The sequence below is a fragment of the Gouania willdenowi genome, chromosome 18 (assembly GCF_900634775.1).
Source record: "Gouania willdenowi chromosome 18, fGouWil2.1, whole genome shotgun sequence".
NCBI classification, from domain to species: Eukaryota; Metazoa; Chordata; class Actinopteri; order Blenniiformes; family Gobiesocidae; genus Gouania; species Gouania willdenowi.
This window is the reverse complement of record NC_041061.1, coordinates 5268813-5286218: the sequence shown is the minus strand read 5'-3', so window position 1 is coordinate 5286218 and position 17406 is coordinate 5268813. Positions and strand designations below refer to the sequence as shown.

At 36.1% G+C, this 17406-nt stretch overlaps 1 protein-coding gene across 3 annotated transcripts in view; it reads left to right on the top strand.

The window, feature by feature from the left end:
* The window catches only part of col4a6 (collagen, type IV, alpha 6), a 141164-nt gene that overhangs the window by 83846 nt on the left and 39912 nt on the right, over positions 1-17406 (top strand). For all 3 annotated transcript variants that reach the window (XM_028474429.1, XM_028474426.1, XM_028474428.1), the window contains exon 4: positions 10585-10662. In XM_028474429.1, the coding sequence (XP_028330230.1) occupies positions 10585-10662 (78 nt within the window). The remainder of the gene's footprint in view (positions 1-10584; positions 10663-17406) is intronic.

Genomic DNA, 17406 nt, shown 5'->3' with positions numbered 1-17406 from the left:
TAAAAAGTGGCCTGGGTAGGATCTGGAGAAAGATCTTAATTGTACTGTTTACATTCATGAGGGTGAAAGAAAATATATGGTAATTAACCTGCAGTAGAGGTTCTTAGTTATCCAGTCGTCTGTCGTAACTTACCGTTCTATAAATCCCAGACTAGAAAGGTTCAGAACTAAAGAACAATTTGATGATTATTTGGGTAATAAAGATGGATTTTGGGATAACAAAGCCTGGCAGACGTGTTTCCTCGCTCCTGGTTTATCTGCAGGCCCCGTCTCGCCTTTATTATGTTCCTGCACCACGTGACAGAATTGTTCAATTTTTGCGTTAAGTCTCTAATTGTGTTCACAAAGGGGGAAAAAAACAGAAAAGTAGTGTGACTGAGAGTCGACAAGGCTGGGCAGGTATCCTCTTAATCCTGTCTAATAGCAACGTTTGTGTTCCATCATGACTGTAGAATGCTTAGCCAGGGGAAAGAAAGACGTGTGGAAGTAAATACAGCACACATTGAAATGTTCTTTTAAAAACAACACCGAAAGGGAAGTTTTGCTTTATTTTATTTTCTTTAATAAAATGCATAAAAATTAGATTAACACAGTGTATACAGAACATTATTACCATGTGCTAGTTTGGTCATGTTTGGATTGGATTTCATCCACATAATTTGCAGCTTTCTGGCTACGATGTAGATGACCTCCCTCACGCTGGGTGGCCTGACGCGCGTGAGCTTTGTTGATTACAACATGACAACACAGTTACACACAAGTCCTACAAACATCCGTCCCATTTTTTCCATTTTTTCGCTCCATCTCGCTGCTCACGTACAGTGTGGCTCGCACATGACAGTTTTGCGGCGCGCGCGGTTGGAATAAACAGACGTAAAAGAGGCCCCAAACACAGCTGCTTCGTCTCCTGCGGTGGATGTCAGGGTCACAGATGGAGATGGGGAGAGAGGAAGGACACGATTAAAGAGAAGGATGGAGGGGGGGGAGGGGGGGGAAAAGCCAAGACAAAACTGTCTGATGTTGGGAATAAAAACAGAGATAACGTGGAGAACTTCAGAGGAGATTTTCTGTCAGTTATCTAATGTTTTACCCTCAAACTCAGCTTCATAAGCTCAGATACAGCTCCAGGTGGATGTGAATGCTAACATGCTAATCATCCAGCCGGTAGCCATTTCTTATCTTATCATTTCTGTCCTCTATACTTAATGTTTGTTTTCAATCCATAACTTTTCCTTCCTTTATGCTAATTTATTATTTCCATATTAACTTTATCTGGAACATCCTGTCATTTCCAATTCCATAGCATGTGTTAGCATTGGATGGTAAAAACAGGAAGTCAAATTTTGGTAAGACACATATATATAACAGTCGTACAATTTTCTAAATAGTGACATGTCAGGAAATAAATTCAAAGTTAACGGTTTATGGGAGCGGTTTAATTGGATTAGCTAATCTAAAACTAGCTTGCTAGCTCTTTGTTTGCATTTTTAAAAATTGGTGTGAAACTGTATGTATCCGATTAAAAGAGTAGCTTGTTCAGACAATAAAGGTTTTAGTACAAGACAAAAGTTTTTTTTTCCCGGTTCTCAAGAAGTTAAGTTGTTTCTCAAGGATTAGACACCATTAGCATGCTAACTGCTAATTCAAACTGGGTGTTTTTTTTTTTTTTTTTTTTGGTCTTTCTAAATTTGCTTTATCATGCAAATCATTAACTTTATAGTTTTGTGATGGACTGATGGAATAAATGGTCGACTGTGGTCGTGAAGACGCTAACTATAGCATGTTTTAGATTATTGATAAGGACTTAGAAAAATTACATCATCAACAAGCAACTTTTTAATTTACAACGTCATGTCGAAAGGTTTTCCAAACTGGCGTGTTGAAGATCAGATAAGATGGAAACTCCAGAGGAGATTTTCTGTCAGTTTTTGAATGTTTTACCCACAAACTCAGCTCCATAATCTCAGCTACAGCTCCAGGTGAATGCTAACATGCTAATAATCCAGTTTGTACCATTCCTTATTTCATTTTCTGTTTGACGTAGTTTTTGGTTTGTAACTTTTACTTGCTTAATGCTAATCTACTAATTCCAGATCCGCTTTATCTGGAACATCTTGGGCTTTCCAATGGCATAGCATGTGTTAGCATGGGATGTTTGTAACTGCTGTTCATTATGGGACTAATCAGAGATGACAGAAAATGAAAAACAGGAAGTCAAGTATTTACACTAAATACACAAAAAAAAAAATGTGAAAAGTGCATAAAATGAGGAGAAAAACACACAAAATGACTTCAAAAACACATTAAATGAGAGATAATTGTGCAAAACAACAACAAATAATACATAGGATGAGTGAAAAATACACAAAATGACTTCAAAAACACATTAAATGAGATACGTATGCAAAAAAATAAGACAAATACACAAAATAAGTGAAAAATGCACAAAACTACCAGAAAACGACTCAAAAAACATATATTTCAATATGCTAGTGTTACTCTCAGAATTATAATATCAACACCATGAATAAAAGCTTGAGATCCTATTCTTTACACTAGATTGGTTGTTGGGAATATTTAGAGAAACTTGGGAATGTCCAAGAAAAGGTTTTTGCGCGATTTTGTGAGTTTGTGCAATGACAAAATTTAGTTTAAGGTGATTGATCAGTTAAACCAGTATAACTGTTCTCATATCACATATTGAGAAATATGTCAATGTTTAATAACCTTCCTTTTATTGATGTATCATGTGTCAAATTATGTTTAAAAAATATGTATTCAATGACTTGATATCTACTACATGAATTCACAAAAATGTAGTTTTTTTTTTACGGTATGTCAACAAAAAGTTCAGTTTCATATAGTGCATCACAATATTTTTACTGTTTCCAGTTTATTACATATTGACTTTCCATTGATGCCAATTTAATAGGGTTCTGGGGGTGGGGGGGGGGGTGGGGGGGGGGGTGCACGAGGGGCATATCAACTTTTAACCGCAGGTTTCCATCTCTGGTGGTGAAGATGCAAACTTTAGTATGTTTTTGATTAATGCTACAGACTTAGAGACATTACATCATCAACAAGCAACTCTTTTACTTTAAAATGTCATCTGGAGAGGAAACAGGTGGACAATGTCACATCTCCTTTTTCCCACCATCGTCTCCACTGTCAGAAATGAAGATCCATTTTGTCCCATCTCTGCTTATGTGTTCAAGCATCACCCGTGTGCATCATATCCTGGGTAACCCTAGACCAAACATGCCTATGGATAACATCAGCAGAGCCTATAGGAATGAACGGGCAAGTCCAGACGTCAGGTGTCGGCCACGAGCTGCCACTCTCACGTTCAGCGATGGTCGTCATAAGCAGACAGGCCTTTGAATATCTCCGTTTGAAAACACATTCAGAGAAATGTTTGGACACCGAGGTATGAGCAAACAGAGGCCACCATCGGGGAATGTTTGAGAACGTAGGAGCCGCATAGCTGGATAATACCGGGATGACAGGATGGAAATGAGGGAATGATCTCCTCAAACACACGGATGCATCCAGAGAACCAGACGTGTTCAATCTCGTCCTGATAGAAAATATGAGGACTGTGCTTTTGTCTGGACTGTTTTCACCTCTGCTCACCGTGCGGTGCATTTACGTTCGTTGACCTTTGCTTTTGTCGGTTCACACAGAGTACAAGTTAGATATTTTGTCATGTGATGTGTTGGGCAACTCCTGGATCATTGTTAGGGGATAAGAAATGAGGATTGGCCAATAACTCACTGTTAAACAGCAGAAGTGTTTGGAATAATATTAATAGGAATGAATTTAACAAGCAGGTCTTATAGTTTAGTCTGTATTTAAAGGAACAAATGCATAGAGACGTTAAGATCATACAAGACAAAGATGTTCTGCACCAGAGTATAGCTATATATACAGTACAGTATATACAACTGTATAAAACATACAGTACAGAATATGAACTGTACGTCACATTCTCATTTACAGCAACACACCTGGACAATACATTCTGTCATTTTATAAAATACACGTTTATCTGTTCTCGTTGATGGATATATACACGTTAACGGTAAGTTGTCATGTGTCAGTGTCTGTGTGAGCAGCTTTGATTGTTCCACAGACACTTTTTCATTTCTGCAGTGAAGACAGACATTTGTTTTTATACAGCACATACTCGTCCTGTAATGTCACTTTATTCCTATAGAGCAGTGGTTCGCAACCTTGGGGTTGGGAGACACTGGGAATATATTTTTTTTTAACAATTTTAAGCCATTTCTGCTAATTTTTACCCTTTTTCTGCAACTACACCTAACTTGTTATATTTTTGCTCCTTTTAATGCATTTCTGCCACTTCTCCATTGAATTTCAGTACATTTCCACCACTTTTCACACCTAATGTTGCATATGTTGATCCATTATTGTCACTTTTAACCTCTTTTCACCATATGCCATGCTTATTTTTTGCAAATTTAACCATATTCATGATTTGTCATGACCGTTATTTGTTAGTTTTAACTACAGGTAATTGCCCACTCTAATTTGCAACTTTTAACCAATTTCTAAGGTTTTTAAAATCCCATTTCATCACCTTTTGCTTCATTTTTAACCCATTTTATTTCTGATTAAAACAATGATTTACATCTTTAAGATGACTACATACTATGGCGCAAATATTAATAAACTTTCTGGATATATTTCAGATAAATAAATAAATAAATAAATGTGGTTTTCACAGATTCATAGAACAAAGGACCATCATTTTGCTGACTTTATGGATGAAGTTCTCCCCTTTATTAAACTGACAGAAGATTATACAAAAGGACAACAAAATGACACAAAAAGAATACAGAAAAATACACATAATGGCTCCAAAAACACATTAAGTGAAATACATTTAATGGATAAGGAGAACTACAAAATTACACCAAATGACTCCAAAAACACACAAAATAAAAAGACATAAAACAAACAACAACATAATGACACAAAAAAACACATTTAATATGAGAAACCTAGCCAAAACTACGTAAAATGAGTAAAATGTAAACAAAATGACAGCAACAAAATCACTTCAAACATAAATTATGAGAAAAATACACACAACAACAAACTTACACTCATTAAATGAGAGAAAACTTTGCAAAGTGACACCAGAAACATCATAAATGAGAGAAAAATATAAAATAACAGCAAAACTCCGTAAAATGAGCAAAAATAAATAAATTGACAGCGCACAAAAAAACACACGAAATGACTCCAAAAAAACATTAACAGAAAGAAACCAATGCAAAATGACAACAAAACTACTTTAAATGAGTAAAACATAAACAAAATGACAATACACAAAACAAAAATACTAAACAAAAACGTGCACAATTATGAGAAAATATACACAACAATAACAAAAATGACACTCATTAAATGGGAGAAAACATTAAAACAACAAACCCAAAAATGACTCCAAAAATACAAAATATACCTCTGTTCTTGCTTATATTATTGTACATTATTCTAAATGCTGACATGATAATCACAGTTTTATGACAGCTGCCACTGTTATAAAAGTGATATATTTATGCTAGCGTCAGTATGCTAAACTCTAAATGATTAAATGTGTTGTTAGAGTCTATAAATGCCCTGTTAATACACACTTAAATAAACACTCATGTGTACGTCTCCACATTATTCTAATATCCTCTGATACATCCTGGCTGTTTGTACGTGCACGTCCCTCAGACACACAGGGTTTCTTTTTCAGCCCCTCGGGCCTTGGCTTTAGCTTTAGCATCTGTTTGCTCACATCATTCATCATCTCTGCTGCTGGGCGTGGACGCGTTTACTGGAGTTTACTGGAGTTCACTAGAGTTGACTGGAGTTTACTGGTTCAGCGCAGGTGGAGGCTGTGATTGATCTGATGGGCAAAGACGATCTGAATCAGTGGTGCTTGTGTTGGCATCGGCCCAAAAGGAAAACTCCTGCTGACAGTCCAAGGTTAATAGACATTAGTGATGAGGGTAACCTGACGTGAAGGTAGCTTCATCACTCCATCGCTCCCTCCCACTTTATTTTTAGCTTCTTTTCTTTCTTTCTTTCTTTTTTGAGGAAAACCTAATCCGTGCTCAGTCCCAGTCATCCCCCACTTCTATATTCCAGATCCATTGCCCTCCTTCTGTCACTGTGATTAGAGGAGCTGAGTAGATCAGAGTGAAGTGACCTTTAACCTTCTCTTTTCTCCCTTTCTTTCTGTTCAATGCCAAGCTCACTTTCCTCTTGTCCAGTGTGCTACACTCCTCTTCTTTATCCACTCTCTGTTGACCACTAGTAGTAGTTATAGTAATACTTGTTCATTCATTCAACATGCCTGGACTGGTTAAAGAAAGATTAAGCATTCATCTAAAGCAGACATGGGCAACTTATATCACTGTTTCCACTCAGGTGTGCCTCGTCTCCTGATTGCCTTCCCTCACTATTGAAGGAGTGTTTGCTGAATTTTAGAGTCGTATTGTTTTTCTGTTGTTGTTTTTGCTTGTTTGTTAGTACTGTGGGTTTGCAGAGTTACATATTGTGTATTTCTTGTCGTTTTGTGTACTTTTGTTGTCATTTTCTGGTTAAAGAGTACACATTAATCTAAAGCAGACGTGGGCAACTTCTATCACTGTTTCCACTCAGGTGTCATTTTGTGTATAACTGTTGTCGTTTTCTTCATTTTTGTAGTAGTTTTGTGTGTTTTTTGAGTATTTTCTGTGTTTTTCTTGTCTTTTACTGTATATTCCTGAGATTTGATCTATGGTCATTGAAGGAGTGTAAATATTATGTGGAAAACGTAACTATTTTTACACTAATTTGAGTTCATTTCTATAATACGATATACCAGTGTTTTTCAACCTTGGGGTCGTGACCCCCATGTGGGGTCCCTTGAAATGTCTAGTAATTGATTAGAAAAATAATTACTGAATAAAAATATATTGGGTCTCTTCATTATGTATGTGCTGAGAGAGCGATCAGGCTTCCTCCTGTTTCCGCTCGGGTGTGCCACGTCTCTTCATTGCCTTCCCTCAGTATTGAAGGAGTGCTTTCTGAAATGTAATCATTGGATTGTCCTCGACCTGGTCGTTTTTTGTCACTGAGTCAGCTACTTAAGTAGTGTTTAGTTTTGTTGCTTTTACAAAATAGTATTAAGTCTAAACTGGATGTTTTGAAGTTCGATGTATCTGAAAAACCTTCAACATTCAGTTTATGTAAGTTTGAATCTGAGGATTAAAACACCTTTTTTTAGTAATTTAATAAAGGCTGATGAATGTATGTAGCAGTAGCAGCCTAAATCATTTCCCATGCTGGTATTCTGACGTCTCAGGGGCCCACACAGCAGCAGCTGAGGACCCTAACGGGGCTCCTGAAGGGTCCCTGACTGCAGTCATAGGAACATACTTTCTCACCTCATCACACGTTCCTCCTCACACGCCGTTGTCCCCTTAACCTCCGTCGGACCCCATTCAACGCCCTTTTGTTCCTCCGTCTCTTGTCTTCCTCCCCTTTCATCCACTAATCACAATGAAATGACAGCCGAGACCCCCGAGTTTGACCCCGAACCGACCCCCCGAACCATGGTTACACGTGAGACATTTAAATCAGTCATCTTCGCACGTATAACCAGGAGCATCTACGGTACGTTCTTCACAATCTCACGCCGTCACGTGATTTAAATACGGACTCGTGATTGGTTGGCCTCCCACCTCGAATATTGAACATGTGAAGAGATTCATGTTAGAAGTTCAAGGAGCCGCGTGTATATCGGCTTATGCCATTCATGTGTCGGCTTATCAAAAGCTGCTTCTGTGAGATGTTTGACCGATATCTGAGGAATGCTAAGAGTTAAGCTGAGGTTCACTTGGAGGTTAGAAAACACACACAGTTAGTGGGAGATTGTTATGGTTAATGTGGTGAAAAAGACAACAAGTGCTGAATTAAGAACCAAAAACCAAGGTAGACGGTATGACAGTTGTTATCAACCCGTGTGCTGCACCCATGACCTACCCGTACACTGTAAAACTGAACACGTTGAAAATAATCCAAAAATGTATCGTAATCAATTACGTAAATGTTTTTGAGGAGAGGAGTTTGATAAAAATTTGACTTAAATGTTAACTTGATGCTATCTTAATTTTTTTTAAGTATAATCAATCGAACTCAAGCTCGTTAATAAATATTTTTTTAGTTTGACTGACTAATAAAAATTATACATTCAGTTTATTAAAATATCTTGACGTTTTATTCATCTTTAAGCATAAATAACTCTAATCTGTCAATTTTATTACATTGTTTACCATTTGATTGAACTTATAAATATTCTTTCAGTTTACTCTAATGTTTTCTCGGTGATGTCATCATTTTTATCAAGTATAATGGACTCATATTTATTTCTCTCATTAATAGATTTTTCGCTTTTAAATGAACTTGAAAAATAAACATTCAGTTTACCTAAATGTTGTCTTGAAGCTATTTTAATTTTTAAGTATAAACAACACAAGTTTATTACAATCAGTAGGAGTTTATTTTATTTTTAATGAATTTAAAAATGTTAAAAATTTCAGTTTACTCAAATTTTGTCTTGACGCTTTTTAAATGTGTAAGTATAACCAACTCAAATGTATTACTTTCCCATTATTATTGTTATTATTATTATTTATCAGTTTGCTTAAATGTTGTCTTAATGATATATCTTAATCTTAAAGTATAAATGTATTATTACCATCATTAATACATTTTTATGCTTTAATTCTTTCCATGTATTAACATCTTATCTTAATGCTAAAGTCATTTTTAAGTAATAACTCAAATGTATTACCCTCATTACATTTTTTATTATGATTGAATGCTTTTTAACAATATACTGTAAGTTGTTGATGATATATTCATTTTTAAGCATAAATAACTTAAATTGATTCCTCTTATTGATAGATTTTTTAGCATTTGACTGAACTTAAAAATATACTTTGAGTTTACTTAAATGTTATCTTGATGCTGTCATAATTGTCTGTTTTACTGTGATTTATATTTTGGAGACTTCAGGTGATGACAAACTTAAAGGGGACATATCATGCTAAATCCACTTTTTTAGCCCTTAAATGCATTTTGTTGTATATTTAGAGTGTTTAGAAGTACAGAAAAAATCAAATTAGTCTCTTCAGGTGCTCAGTAGATATCTTTATATTGTGTTTTGCTCATATTTTTCAATCTGTTTCGATTTTTCTATTCTCTATTACGTTTTTTTGAACTATTACATCACAGTATTTGCAGCGGAACTGCCAAATTAGGACATCAACTCCAGGTCCAACACCGCCATTTTTATTTCTCGCTTTTATTTTGTAGTCCAAGCTCAAGGATGCAGAAGTTACGAGAGGATAAGTCAAAATGTTTGGTTGTTGGATGTAGTAACCCACACGCTTCATTACACCGTCTCCCAGCATCAGAACCTTTTCAAAGTGCCTGGTTGAGTTTTATTTTTTATAGAAATGTACCCACATCTGTGGGTAAGGTCATTTGTGTGTGTGAAGCACTTCAAGGATGACTGCTTCAGCAACCTCCACCAGTATAAAGAAGGATTTACAGAAAGACTTTGTCTGATTGAGGGTTCAATTCCTTCTATCTTTGGAGACGATGAACAGAGCACTTCGGTAAGCTGTAAATAACGCTAAAAAGTGTGATGATAAGACGTCCCTGTCATTGTTTTGTTAGCATTAGCAGTTGCACCGTCTTCATATGTTAGCGCTGTGTGCTCGTTTTAGATCCTTGATGATATGGCCTACGTGGTTTAATTTAAGTCTAAAGTTTTCATTAGTCATTTCATGTTGCCGTTTTTGTCTTTGAAAAGACTGCATTAAAATGCATTTCGTGACGTTAGCTTGGCGCTAGCATTAGCTCGGTGCTTGTGTTAGCTCACTTGTTAGAGTTCTGCAGGTTCATCATCATCATTTTCATCTCGCTCCGCTGGGTCAGACTCTGGCTCGAACATGTAAAGCTGGATGGACAAGTCTTCTGTTGTTGACATTTTGTAAATAACCTCTGAATAAAAAGTTTATGCTCCGCTACATAGCCGTATCTCTTCTATCAAACTACAAAAATGGCCGAGCAGGGTGGAGTTGAACCGAGTGTCACCTGAAGAGGGGGCGGGGTATGGAGTGTCTCATTTGCATTTAAAGAGACCGCACCAAAATGAGTTGCTCTCAGAAGCACATCAGAAAAGGGGTAGAAAAGGGGTGGAGCTATAATAATGAGGAATTCAGACCCAAGCAGTGCAGTTCCACTTCATATAGACCACAACTGTATGATTTATATGTAAAAAGGAAGGATTTAAAACCATGACATGTCCCCTTTAAAGATCAATCATGTACGCTGAAAAACGCTGAGAATTTCACAATAAAAGTACACAGACAGCACGTGCATTAATAGTAGAAACCTTCGCTGTTTTCAGTGTTTGTTTTCCAATGGAAGGCTGATCCTGTTGATCAATGATCAGATGTGTTATTGATCGTGTATTGTCTACGTCTAACCACGCCTGTTTGTTTTCCACAGGGCTCTACATTTGATGAACCATGTGCAGGTTTGGACTGCAGCAGAGGATGTAAATGTCACCCAGAGAAAGGCCACAGGGTGAGTCAGCAATACTGTTTAATATCACTTCCTTTGACCATATATGGACATATTTGATTCATATACCCCATACAGTATGTATTTATATATATATATGTATGGTACATGTTTGATTCAACGCTGACCAACCTTCAGATGTGTTTACGTGTTGGATTACACACAGATTAAAGTAAATTAGAAACATTTTAATAAAAGGTGAGAGTATTTTAGCGATACAGCAGACAATCATATATATTATCATATATATGAAATTATTATTATTATTATTATTATTATTATTAATACTAATGTTATTATTATTAAATTAAATATATAAAATTATTATATATTAGAATAAATAATTGAATAATATTTATATTTGACAAAATAATCCACTTATAATATTTTAATCTGAATTTTTATTAAATTTTACATTTAAAAAATAATTTGTATTATTATTATTATTATTATTATTATTATTAATTTAGCAATATTGAATTAAATATATAAAATCATTATATATTATAATACAAATTTAAATCTTTCCATTTGACAAAATAAACGAGTTATAGTTTTTTAGTCTGTTGAATTTTTTCTTTATTTTTTTATTTTTTAAAATAATGTTATTATGTATCAATAATAATAATAATGTATTAATATTAAATTCAATAAAAAAATATAAAATAGGTGAAAATTCAATGCAAAAATATCTTCTTTTTGTTTTTCCCTTCAGTTAAATATTTAATAAAAATGTAGAATATTTGTGTGAGTTCACCTGAAAACAGACTGTGAGTCTCTGTCTGAATCTAAACAACAATTACTGCTGTCTGACACACACACTGCACTTACTGTGTGTGTGTGCGTGTGTGTGTGCGTGAGTGTGTGTGTGTGTGTGTGTGTGTGTGTGTGTGTGTGTGTGTGTGTGTGTGTGTAATAATAACACAGTAGTAAATATACAGCCCTCTACTGGCTCCTCAATCACACTGTTTGACCTGCTCTAAGTGTCATTGTTGGAGCCTTAAGGTGCTCATTTGTTTCTGTTCAGTTTTACTTTTTTAGTTCCAGCCTCACACTCCTGTACCGTCGCTCAGAACAGAGAGGAAGTTGTCGAAGCAGCAAAGTAAACAAGTTCTGATGAACTACAGAACGTCTCCGTGCCGAATAGCACGTACCACGTATTCGAGAGTTCAGTCAAATGACTCGGTTCCATCGAGTAAAAAAATGGCGGCGTAATGGGCCCCATTCATTTATTGGTATATGTCAATGATTCGGGACCACCAACTGTCTGGCCCCTAATCAAATTGTGTGAGGCATAATCGTAATCTACGTTGAATTACCTTTGAAACGATATATCACACGACTATGTTCTAATTAATGTGGAAATTACCGGAAATAAGGGGTGGACCCCAGGGCCCCATTTAAAAAAAAAAAAAAAAAAAAAAAAAAGGGCTCTTTCATTCACTCATAGAGTATTCATACCAAACTGCATTCTGAGCTAACGAGAAATAACGGAGGAGGAGTCACTTGAAAAATGGGGCCCCTGGTGTTTTGGGGTCATTTTGGGTAAATTTTGCCATTGTTTTGTGCATTGCCAGTGCAATTATGTACACACACACACACACACACACACAGTGATGTTCTAACTATATAAATAGAAATAAAAAGCACAGATTCCACCTTTATTGTCATTATTAGGTTCCTGTCAACAATGTTGATAAATTCCGTGTTTTATCGTTTGTTCCGGCACATTTTGCCCCTCAGGGATCAACATTTCATCCTGTCAGAGAACACTTAAACACTGTCAGTGATTCATCAATTTACTTTCAAAATAAAAGGCTCTGGCAGTCGTTGCTTAAGCTGTAAAAACCCCGCCTGAAGAAGGCATGAAATTGATCTGATCTGTCAAAGCATTGCTATAAAGAACAAATAAGAAGTTTTCTATACTTAATCAGTTTACTTAAACCAGTGGTTCTCAACCTATTCAGCCCACGAGGGACCCCCACTGTAGCTGAAGGTGGTTGAACACAGACATGAACATTGAAGAACAGTCAAGTGGAGACAGGGCCATCGATAAGGGGGAATAAAGGGGGGAGATTTTTGTTCTATGAATCTGTGATAACCACATTTATTTATTCATCTGAATATTATCCACTGTTATCCAGGAAGTTTATTATTGTTTGTGCCATAATAACTAGTCATCTTAAGGATGTAAATCCTTGTTTTAATCAGAAGCAAAATGGGTTAAAAGTGACCAAAAATGGTGTAAAATGTGGTGAAATTGGTTAAGAGTTGCAAATCAGAGTGGCCAAAACTGGACAGAAAAAGTGGTAAAAAGAGTTCAAAGTGTCAATATTGGCTTAAAAGTGGCAGAAATTGGGGGGGAGGGGTTGGGGTAATGTAATTTTAAAAGTCGGAACAATTATGACATGACAGATCATGAATGTGGTAAATTGGCAAAAATAAGCATGAAATATGGTGAAAAAAGGTTAAAGGTGACAATAATGGGTCAACATATGCGACATTAGGTGGAAAAGTGGTGGAAAGGGTTTATAAGCGCCGAAAGTGGGAACAAATGTGCAGAAAAGGCTTGAAATTTGATAAAGAAGTGTCAGAAATGGGAGTAATGTTGCAAAAATGCATTAAAAGGAGCAAAAATATGACAAGAAAAAGTGATGAAGATAGGTTAAAATATGGCAAGTTTTGGTGTAGTTGGAGAAAAACGGTTAAAAAGAAGCAAAAATTGGCTCAAATTGTTAAGAAAATATTCTTAGTTTCTTGAGGACCTCATTTGTGGTCTCGCGACCACAAATGAGGTCCTCACCCCAAGGTTGAGAACCATTGTCTTAAAGTGCATCGCAAATCTCACAAACATTCATGTCTTTATTGCAAATACTTTGAAGCTTTAAAGACGGAGAACTGAATTTTCAGCTTGGGAATGCCAATTTCCGAGTTTTATTGAATGCAACATTGGCTGGACTTCCAGAGAAGTGCAAAATGCACCTCTAGGTGACGAAAATCAGGCCGAAATTCTATAATTTGACTCGTGTGGCATTGTATAGAACAAATACCATTAGGTTTTTTTGCTAAGATTACATTTTGAAGTATAGCGTTTTATGCAGATTATTACATCTTTAAAACTAATTTCTCTAAATTTTTAGATGACGCTAGTTCGGTTTGATTTCACGAGACGTCGTTTCTCAGAGTTCCTGCAATAGAGGCTCAGATTACAGACAGATAATCTGTGATAGCGGCAGAACGACCCTCAGACACGCATCGTTTAACCACTTTGATCTCTCTGCGCTTTACTTCTCTTATCTTTGGATACATCTCAGACCCTTTTTTTCTTTTTTTATACTCTCCCTCCATGCGTTCGCTAACGTGTTGTGTTTGTGATTAATAAGCTTGTGTGAGTTCTGCTGACTGAGCGTTTCACTACGTGCATGCCTATGTGTGTGTGTGTGTGTGTGTTTTAAGAGTGTGTGTGTGTGCTTCCATTTCACCCAAACATTCCCAAACACTGTCTCCTGTGGGCCCCCGGATGGCATTTTATCAGGTTTCTTTATGCATTAGTTTAAGAATGGTGGTGGGCTTTGTTTAGACTTCATCCTCACACGCACACACATACGCACACACGCACACACACACACGATCGTGAAATAGTCATTTTTCCTTCGCCCCTTTTGTCCAAAACGTCTCCACAAACACAAACCCTCGTCGCTCATCTTTCCTTTGATGGATTTGAATGTATCTGTTGCTCACACACACACACACACACACACACACACACACACACCTGAGACCGTCTCCCCATCCTCGCCGTGCGCAGAGTTTAGTGGAGGAAAGGTCAAAGGTCGACGCCTACACAAAGGGTCGGGGAAGACGAGGAGGTCATGGAGGTCACAATAAAGAGACAAACGGTGTCTTCTTTTCATGTCTATGTCTCGACTTTTCCTACACGGTTTTGATCCTTTGATGTTTTTGCTTGGTCATATAACGTGACATATTTACATGTAACATATTAACATATAACACAATATATTTATATATACCATAACATATTAACATATTACATAACATATTAACATATTACATAACATATTAACATATGAAATAATATATTTACATATAGCAACATATTTCCATATAACATAATATAGTTACATATAACAACACATATTAACATATGACAACATATTTACGTATAACACAACATATTAACATATAACAATATATTCACATATAACAACATATTAACATATAACACAATATCTGTACATATAACAACATATTAACACATAGCACAACATATTAACAGATAACAATATATTTACATATAGCATACCATGTTAACGTATAAGACAACAGATTAACATATAACATAATATATTTACATGTAAAAACATATTAACATAAAACACACCATGTTTACATATAACATGGCATATTTACATATATTATAACATTTTTACATATAACATACAATAAGGACAAAATTCACACTAGTAAAACCAGAAATCTAGTCCTTTCATAGTTTATCTACAACCTTGGTTTCCAAAGTGGGGTACGCAAATTTTCATAGGTACATGAGTAAAAAGTAAAAACATAATTCCAGACAACTGTTCTGAATAAATAAAAACTTAACATTTTTTTCGAAAAAGAAGAATCTTGCTGGAATTATTACACAGAAGTCAAGGGAACTTCAAAGGAAACATCAAAGCGATCAGCAAACGCCTCTGACGAAGACTGGCAGTTGTCAGTCGACACGTCAGGAGATCAAAGTGGATTTTCTGAGGAACAGTTGTCTGAAAAAAATGAAACCTTGACATATTATTCAAAAATAATCTTGCTAGAATTAATATGCGGTAGTCAGGGAAACTTAAAAAAAAAACATCAAAGCAACAAAATTACCACGACATGAGAAAATTACAACAAATATACGTAAAAATTACAACAAAACTACCACGAAATTATAAAATTACAAAAAAATATACACAAAAATGACCACGAAATAACAAAATTTGAACAAATATACACAAAAATTACAACAAATACACGGAAAAAATGACCATGAAATGACAAAAGTTTTTTAAATGAAATTGTGACCCTTTGTTAATCCATATACCCTTTGTTCTTTGGTTATTTTGTTTCAAAATCAAATAAAAAGATAGAAAAAACTGTTTTTTTTTGTTTTTGTTTTATTAATTTAAAACCAAAAACAGGAAAACGGAAACACCAAAAACCAAACAAGCAGTTTTTCTGTTTTAAAATTAAATCTGGTTCTGTTTGTGTGATATTTGGATATTTAAGGGGAAACTAAGACGAGAGCTTCATGTTTTAATCTCACTACACAGAACGACCCGACAGACGGACTTTTATTCTGCTGCATTTGATAAAAATGCTCTTGTATCATGTTTTCCACCTCACACCGATGGCAGATGTGTAATTTGTTTGTTGATGACGTTTCGTTAAAGAGTTATTGATGCTAGAAGTCCGAATCTGTGAATATCTGCCAACTTTACCGAACAGTGTTACGGTCCAAATAGTATCCAGATAAACTGGTGCTCCCGGTGCGGACATAAAAAGAAGCAACGGATAAGTCACATTACTGGTGAATTGAAACGTTATTAACTCACTCAGCACCATTGACGAGATAATTCGTCATTCACGTTTTTTCACGGGGATTACTAGAAAACACCCTGGCGGAGGTCCCTCATCAATATCTAAGCTGTGGGGTGTTGTAGTGACCAACTGTGCCCTGAAGATGGCAGCAATACACCTTTAGATGAGAGATTAGCCATTGATGCTACTCAGCAAAGGAGGAAGAAGCAGGAACGAGTGAGATTATGGTGCTACGGAGTGATATTGTGAAGTATCCAGCAGCTCACAGCTCCACATAGTAACACAGAATGTGTGGACCTGAGTGGATTATTGATAATGTTGCGATGGTGAGATAAAACCATCAACTAACAGGGCCAAACGGGTCATCGCAAAGGGGGGGGTACAAAATACCCACAGCCTGTGAGCCAGATAGCAAAATAATAGGTGACACATAGGAGGTAGCATCGCACCTTTGGATGAGAGATCATCCATGCTCAGCAGAGCTCAGAGGGAGAGGAGGAAAGGCGTTTACGAGACAGAAAATGGCGCTACGTACGAGAATTGACCTTCCTAGCAGCGCACAGCAGCGCACAGCAGCACACACTCAACCAGAGCATGTGTGGAACTCATGGATAGTGTGGTGATGGTGAGATAAAACGATATAAAAAACGGGGAACGCAGTGACACTATGCATGTTTGGGAGGAAAGAAGTTGCGTGTGTGCAGACTGATGGGAGAGAAAGTTGGAGGAATGCCAAAATACATTAAGAAATCTATTAAACTCTGACCCAGATAGATAAATAATAATAATTTTACCATCAAAAGCCTGGTCTCAGTGTTTTTTTTTTTCATATTTATGTATGGAAACAATGTTCAGATGTTCGAGTTGTCACTAAAGCAAAAAAAAAAAAAATAGCTTTAAAGTCACTGACACTCAAAAAAGCTGTAATTGTTTTTCCAAAAGTGTCAAATGGTAGAAGTTCTAACATCTATTGTTCCTCACACCAGCATCACAGTTGATAGTCACCAGTTTATCTGGATACTATTTGGACCATAAGACCGCAAACCTAAACATAAACGTAAGCTGCTTTGTACGAGCTAAAACACCCACAGATTGAATGAAAACAGGAGCAAGACCAGAAAACTGCGGAAATAAATCCGAAACAGT